We start from the raw sequence: 8,063 nt of genomic DNA, 5'->3' as shown, positions 1-8,063 counted from the left end.
GCGGTCCCTGATGCTTTTGCTAAGCTTGTTCTAAGTAGGTGCTTTAGACCACTGAGCCATCTCTCCAGCCCTATGTGTTGGTTCTTGAGTACTTTTCTACTGTCTTTTTTCCTCTCTGTCAATATTCTGCTCCGCTCTGAGGACTCCCATAAGTGCCACAGTCTCCTTGACATTTGCCCCTGAGCACCCACTTTTTCATTTGAGTCCCTGTTCTTTCTAGGCAGCTTTTCTCTCTTCCCTTATTGGGTCTTATGTCAGAGCAGTTGTTTACTGCTCTCTTCGCCTGGCAGTGAGTGTTCCACAGTGATAGGTGTCCTGCCTTGTTGCTAGGTGTATTTAAAGAATATATATATATGGAATTAAAAAATAAGGAATTAAACGGCTGTGAAGTAGGGGAGGCAGGTGAAGCCAGAGAGGTGGTATAGGCCCAGAGTCATGCTGCAGACAGTTCCTCTTCATAGGACAGATCTTTCTAGGGGGTGCCTGCTGCACTGTAGGGTTGGCTACACAATGCGTAGGACCAAAGAAGACCATGCTGTCTGTGTACTTAGTACCACAAAGTACTAAGTACCCAAATCGTAGTAACCGAGTACTAAGCAGTGGTGCTCAGGTTTGGTCCTTGCACCAGTTGTGTATGCATCTGTCCCGTCGCACACCGCATTACCAGCTCTCTGGGGCCTTTGCATCTTTGTTGTGGTTGCATGTTGATCCTCAGTATCTTTCAGTTGATTTAGTAAGCGCATTGATGGGTTGGGAGATCTCTGTGTTGTTGTAGCAGCTGTTTTCACAGAATCTTTCTTAACTGTGGGATTCAGGCCTTGATAATTTCATTCAGCTGAGACCCTGTGACTGTTAGGAGAAAGAGAGGGCCATGGTCATCTTTGTTCTTGGTTGGAGGTGGGGATTGCTCATGTGCCTCTGTGACAAAGCTCTGCAGTAGACTTTCTGGGGCCTGAGTAGAGCTACCAGAGTCTCTGAACTGACACTGTGCTGTGTCTAGGCTGCTGCTGTGGAGCAGGCTGAGAGCCCCAAGGCTTGGTGGAGGTCACAGCCACCAACTTCATATTTTAAACCAGCAGTTGGAGTTGTAGATGTAGAGGCCTTGTGCAAGACAGTGTGAAGAGATAGGGCTGACAGCTCTGAGGACACGTCCTTTAGTCTGTTTTAACTGGAAGTCCTTGTGTTCCTTCCCACAGCCCTGGCGACCTCACCAGCATGGCAGTGCAGGAGCAGGGCATTGAAGCCACTCAACTCTGAGCATAGCCCGGGTTTGTGGCCTGTTACCGCGGCATTCCTGTCACCTGTAAAATGAATATGACAACATGTAGACCTTGAGAAATTACTGCCAGGGTGGAGCGCGGAGAGTGCTCATTAACGGGCTCGCAGCAGGTGGTCAGTTTATGGTGCGTGCGAGGACTTGAAAGCTCTCGGCCTCACACTTGGCCCTTGGAAGGCTTCAGCGTGGTCCTGGTCGTCTAGGAATGGAAAAGCTCACAGTGGCTTGGCTCAGCAGGAGAAAGCCTCTCTTGAAGGTGCCAACGGTTTGTTTTCCAAATAAACAGGCAGAATCAGAGAAGGAGGAAGAAGGATTTTCTTAGGGCACACTAAGAAATAGAAGGTCCAAATGGATGTTAGGAGGGAAGGAGAGCAGGCAACTAATAGAGGAATTACATTTTGGGTTGAAAAAGAGGTTTTTGGTCAACCTCTTTACTTTCAGTTTCATCATTTCCTGAGAGACCTAATTTAGCCTCTGGTCGTGTCCTGCCTGATTATGGCCTAAAAAGGCAACTACTTGGGTTTCTGGAGTTGGACTGGTACCCACAGGAAGCCACCATGGAGGGCGTGGAAGGCGTGGACGGCTTGGCTCAGGCAGGCCTGGGCTCCAGGGTCCAGAGCTGCTGGTTCCCCTTAACTCTTGCAAAGCTCTTTCCTCTCGGATAGTTACCCCCACCCCTGCAAAAACAGACAAAACAAAACAAAACAAAACAAAAAACCCCCACAAAAGCTCAAAAAAACTGAGTCAGGACCAGAGGGACCATTAAAAATGAGAGCAAATGTTTTCTTTTTTTGTGTGTGGGAGGTTCAGGAACTTTATATTAGGTGGGTTTAAGCAAACTTCAAAGAGACCGTTTAGTGATGGACAGCTCAGGTATGGTTGACGTCACAGGCGTGCCCTTCCTGAGGGAGGGAGCACTCCTGCCATCAGCCCTCTTGGAGAATGGTTACATGGCGCATCTCCGGCCCTGGAAATACTCCCCTGCTCCCATGGGAATTCCCATGCTGGTAACTGCACTTCTGGGGATTTATTGCCACAAAGTGCACTAGGTAACAAGAAAAACCTCTTCAAGTGATAGTTCAGGAGCCAGGCCTGCAGTACATTCCTGTAATCCCAGCACTTGGGAGGCGGAGGCGGGAGGATCGCCTTAAGTTCAAGACCAGCCTGAACTACATAGAGAGTTTAAGGCTAGCCTGAACAACACAGGGAATCCCTGTCTATTAAAAAAAAAAAAAAAAAAAAAAGAAAAGACTAAGAAGAACCCTTTGGAGTATTATGCAGTAGACTTGTTCAACAAGTCACCTTAGAGGTAGGTGTTCTGGGTTCTCCCCCAGGTCATGTGACTTAGTGGAGTCACAGTACTTCCCTCGGAGCCACGGCCTCATCTGGACAAGAAGTGCTGGGACAAGAAGGGTCAACAAATCGAGCCCTAGCAACTGTTCTTCTGTCTAGGATAACTAAATATCAAGTGTTTCCATGAGGCAGAACTAGAAGAGATGGGGGGGGGGGGTTGAGGGAGTAGACTTTTTGTGGGTTTTGCAGGAGCCTAGGGAGGTATTTCACTTACAGTTTTGGAAGTGTTTATATTATGTGCACTTTAAACAGACTTTATGAAAGTCTTTACAGCAGTGTCCCAGGGCAGAGTGGGCAGAAGTGGCCACTGCCACCTGCCGCAGTTAGTAGAGAGCCTCCCAGGCGCCCTTTCTATTGTGCCCCTTGTTTAATTTTGAGCAGCTCTTTTCCTGTCCCTGCTGTCTAAATCATTATTGCTGAAGTGGCTGAACCCACCTGTGACCCAGAGAGTACATGCTAGCCAATCCAGGCACACACCTGTCATAGCGCTAGGGCCCAGGTGTCTTCACCTGCCACAGTGGGAGCAGAGGCTGAGCCGCAGCACCACTCACGTCATGGCATGTGGGTGCTCCTGGGAGGCTGGTGAGGGAGCTCCTCTGGAACGCCACTGTCCACATGACCTCCCCACCTGCCTAACCTTGTATTGATCTTGGCACTGCTGCTGACCCACGTCATGGCAGCAGAGCTGTGAAACCAAATAGCTCTGTCCTTGACTGGGCTGAGAAGTCCTTACCCCTGCTTAGTGAAACCTCTGTGGAGAGGGGGTGCTAAGCCAGTGGGGCTCTGCTGGGAGACGGGCAGTGCTCCACTGGTGCAACCTTGAGGGGAAGCCTTGTGCCTGTCTCTCTGTGCGGGAAGGGTGGCTTTGGCTCTAGGCCTCTGCAGCCATCAGGCTTGAACAGTGTTGGTCTCGATGATCTCACCACCAAGGCCATGAGTGGGCATGGCGTAAGGAGCAGGGGCAGCAGCTTGGGTGGGATTTTGGCAACTGCTGTCATGTTCATGACCCACCCAGTGCCAGGGCCAGGCCTAAGGCCTAGCCAGATTTCCATAATGGGCCAAGGCGGGGCTGAGGCCCATAGCCTGGACAGCCCAGAGCTTTTTGGGAGCTGCGCTTTTAGATGGGTTCTTTGCTGTGCGTGACACCAGGGCTTGTGTTGCTGGATGAAATGGACCTGTGTGAGTGCTATCACCTTTGTAGTAGCTGCTAGAGAGGGGGTTGTTGAACTGTAACAGCTTCACTTTTTGAAAAGGGCTTGTGTTCCTAGACTCCTGCCTGACAAATAACTTTCAGTAAATATTTGTCAAATACTGTGGAATATAATCCTCTTCGCTTCCCATATCACACCCAGCTCCAACATGCAGACACAGACAGGGGCCAGGTAGATCTGGAGCAGAGTCTCATACCATGATTGAGTTGGGCATGTTTGGGTAAATGAGTTGCCCTCTCTGTGCCTGCTTCCTTATTTATGAACTGGAGATGGTGAAGGCTCTTTTGCTGGGTGATTGACTTTTAAGTCAGATGGTGAATAAACTGAGCTTGATATTTAGCGGCAGGTACAAAGGGCTTCTTTTTCTTCCTTCTCTTGGTAAGGGTCTCATGAAGGGCAGTGATACCGGCTGAGGTGGTGAAACTTTGCCAGCAGCAGACTTAGGATCTTTATGAGGATAGGGTGGAGCTGAAGCAATCCTCTCTGTGCCTTGCTGGAGACTGGTCTTGTGCTTTAAGGGTCTGAGGTCTGCATGGATGATAGTCTGTGTTCTGTGCTCATTGCAACTTCCAGGGCAGGCAGGGGTTCCGAGGGAAGAAAGCTAGCCAGGGATCAGATGCACGCAGGGAGGCAGAGAACACTGGGATTTACCCTGGCACAGGCCTTGGTCTGCCTGCGGAGTGGCTTGTGTGGATGTGTTGACAGCTGAACCTAAGCTGATAGTGTTCTGGGCATGGCTGCCAGGTAGAACCCAGGACCCCAGCTCTGCAGGGAAGGTGTAGGCTGCCAGGTGCCTCTCAGCCGCTGCCTTGCCTTGCTTGCTGCCAGCTAACTCTGGGCCCTGCTTTCTCTTAGGGTGGCCCTTGCAGGGGGATGATGCCGCCGGGTTCCCTGCAGGTGCTGCAGGGTTGGCTTGTGCAGCAGAGTTAACAGAGCTATTAGCTGAGAAAGCCAGTGAGGGGGACCAGCATTCTTGGACCTGTCTTTCTGCTATTAAACAGTCAAGCCCCCAATTTCCTGGGAAACAGCCCCTGCTGGAGTGAGTCCTGGGAGCCCACCCTTGATCTGGAAGCCATTTAAGAAGCCAGACAAAAGGTGGGCCAGATAGCTCAGCAGACTAAAGTGCCTTCTTAGACAAAGTGCAGCGACCAGGTATGATCCCCAGTTTTCCTGCCAGCCCTGCACCCCCCCCCCCCCCCCCCCCCCCCCGCTCGCTGAGACAGTGACTGAGACTGGGTGTGCTGGTGGGCGCCTGTAATTGCTGCACTTGGGAGACTGAAAACAAGAGAATCACTGATCTATGTAGTGAGACCCTGTAGATCCTGCAGACCCTGTCCCAAATACAAAGGTCCAGGCGACTGCTGTTCTGTTTGTTCTTTGCCTCCCCAGTCCTTGGCCTCTTTGGCATTTTTTCCCCCCCAGAACCGGGGATTGAACTCAGGCCCTTGTGCTTGCCAGGCAAGCACTTATTCTACTGAGCCATCTCCCCGGCTCCCTCTTTGGCATTTGAGTTCCTGGTGGAATCTGGAAACTTGAAAGCACCACTGATTCTGGATTTGGATCTGTGGCCTTCCCGGATTTCCGGTCCCAGGAGCAGGGACTCCGGCTTGATCTCACAGAAGAAAACACCTGAACCCCGAGCTTTGAGTTGCTTACTCTGATGTCTATGAGCTGAGTGTCCAGAGTTTTAAGTCTTATTTTAGGTCACTCAAAATAATCCCTCAGCTTGCTCCTTTGATGGCTGTGTTAGTTGTGGCAAGGCCATACACTAGGAACTGAACTCATTAGGTGACTGGATGAACCCCTTCATCCCTGGAGGTTCTCTTTGTCCACGCATACAGTGAGGATCATGATGTGAACCCTAGCTAGTTGTTATGGCGAAAGTCTTTGGAGACCGTGTGAAAGTTTTTTGTGAACTAGGAAACCACACAGATGCAAGGGATTATTATTATTATTACTATTTTTGGCGGAACCAGGGATTGAACTCGGGCCCTTGTGCTTGCCAGGGAAGTGCTTATTCCACTGAGCCATTTCCCTGGCCCCTAACAAGGGATTATTATATTCTCAGTTTTATTTTGCAAATGAGTTTTGAGAAAAACAAATCAAGACATGTGCTTAAGGTTTCCTTGCCCCATAAATTGGGAATGCTGTTTTCACTTGAGTGTCCCTGCAAAGGGCAGTATTCTTACTGTTTGCTAATGTGTTGGAAACTTCTTGTGCCTGATTTCTTACCCCCTTTTCTTATTTCTTTGGGTTGAATAATCAAGATGGAGCAAAACTCTGATATGTATCTATAAATTTATATATCTAAGTCTATATCTATGTATCTATCTATCTATCTATCTATCTATCTATCTATCTATGTTGTTAATTGACTGCCAAATACAGTTTTTTCTCCTTGGTACTGGGGATTGAACTGAGGACCTTGCGCTTGCCATGCAAGTGCATATGCTGCTGACCTATATCCCCAGAGGCTCCCCCTCCTTTAAACTTTCCATTATGCAGTTGCAGTGAGAATTATCTTTTCTTGGCCAGCTACAAACCTGTTCTTTTTGGAATTGGAAGTCCTCCTAAGTGTGGGTTGCTTTGCTGCCTTAGCAGGTGGTAGCGCAGTGACTAAAGTTGTGTCTGTTTTTGAGACCCTTATGTTCATCATTTGGCAGTTTTATTTATAGATTTGCTTGATTGTGCGTTGATGCTAGAATGACGCACCTAACACAGATTCTAAAAATCTCTGCTGTCAACTTTCTTGACCATAATACACATCTGATCCCCAAAAGTGTGGAGCGGGAAAATTCTGGCCTATTGTATAGTGTGGCTGCAAAAGCGCTCTGCTATTATTAGAGCTTTCCGCTAGAGAAGGTAGGTATCTTCGTGTGGTTGATATAGTTGTAGCTAAATTTTGCCCTCCTTTCTCCTGTAGGTCCTGGCTGTAAGTCATCATGGCGCAGCAAGCTGCCGATAAGTACCTCTATGTGGACAAAAACTTCATCAATAACCCACTGGCCCAGGCTGACTGGGCGGCCAAGAAGTTGGTATGGGTGCCTTCCGACAAGAGTGGCTTCGAGCCTGCCAGCCTCAAGGAAGAGGTGGGTGAGGAAGCCATCGTGGAGCTGGTGGAGAATGGAAAGAAGGTGAAGGTGAACAAGGATGACATCCAGAAGATGAACCCACCGAAGTTCTCCAAGGTGGAGGACATGGCAGAGCTCACGTGCCTCAACGAAGCCTCGGTGCTGCACAACCTCAAGGAGCGCTACTACTCAGGGCTCATCTATGTAAGTGGCTCCTGAAGGCGGGGCGCCTGGGATCCCTGGTCAGGAAGGGGGCTCCGAGGAACGCTGCTGTTGGCGAGTCGGTGTACTGCTGCAGTGCTTCCATGGCTTTTTTTATTTATTTTTTTTTGTCTTTCCTGTGTAGTCAGAAATGCAACACAAGTTTGGTTTAGGCCAGTCTAGGAAGAAAGAACATGGCATGTCTCCAGAATGCCCGTCTGCTGGCCTCTAATCTTGGGGGAGTTCTGCGGGTTCTGACCAATGTCGTGAATTCCTTCTAATGTAGGAGATCCCCTCCTCTGGTTTCTCCCTGTTCGCCTGTGTCACCTGGGCCCTTCCCCTTCCCATTTGGCCCAGGCTCAGTTTTGGCATCTTTGCCATTTATTCCTTATAGAGGCATGTAATATGGCTTCTTTCTGAAGGACTTGTTTAGAACTGGTGCAAGCCACCAAGAAAAAGCCTGGAATCACGAGTGTGTCTGTGTGGGGCATGTCACAGGGGGCAGTTAATGAATCTAGAGAACACCACACGCAAAGCCCCAGAACATGCAGAAGGCCAGGGAAGACTTTTCTCTCTTTCCTCTAGTGGCGCACTGTGTTTGCAGGAGAGTTTATCACCACGTTAGGGAATGTCAGCGGGTGAACATTTTCCCAGCCCCTTGGCAGTAGGCTCCAGGTTCTTCTGCCCTGGAGTCACGAGGTTCTTTCCAGAAGAAACTTCAGATTGTTCTGTTCAATTCAAATATTTCCTTTTGGTTTTTGTTCCCAATAGGGAAGGATTTTTTTTTTTCTTTTCAAAGTTTTATTGATAAACATATAGCCATGAGACAGTTTCAAATCAAATCGAAAGTACAGTTTCAATAAATAATACACTGCATACATTCTTCTCAGTGGTTAATTGCTGTACAAGATGCAGACTTGTGATCCTACTTACAAACACCATTAGAAAAAA

The 8,063-nt window shown here is 48.9% G+C and overlaps 1 protein-coding gene across 1 annotated transcript in view; it reads left to right on the top strand.

The window, feature by feature from the left end:
- Nucleotides 1-8,063, top strand: part of Myh9 (myosin heavy chain 9) — a 90,435-nt gene that overhangs the window by 25,028 nt on the left and 57,344 nt on the right. Inside the window, exon 2 of the mRNA XM_004634575.3 lies at nucleotides 6,764-7,115. Coding sequence (XP_004634632.1) covers nucleotides 6,783-7,115 — 333 coding nt within the window. The 5' untranslated portion in view covers nucleotides 6,764-6,782. The remainder of the gene's footprint in view (nucleotides 1-6,763; nucleotides 7,116-8,063) is intronic.

This window comes from Octodon degus, unplaced genomic scaffold (genome assembly GCF_000260255.1).
Source record: "Octodon degus isolate 3935 unplaced genomic scaffold, OctDeg1.0 scaffold00064, whole genome shotgun sequence".
In the NCBI taxonomy this organism is placed as follows: domain Eukaryota; kingdom Metazoa; phylum Chordata; class Mammalia; order Rodentia; family Octodontidae; genus Octodon; species Octodon degus.
Note: the sequence above shows the minus strand (reverse complement) of the source record. Positions and strands in the feature narration are given on the sequence as shown.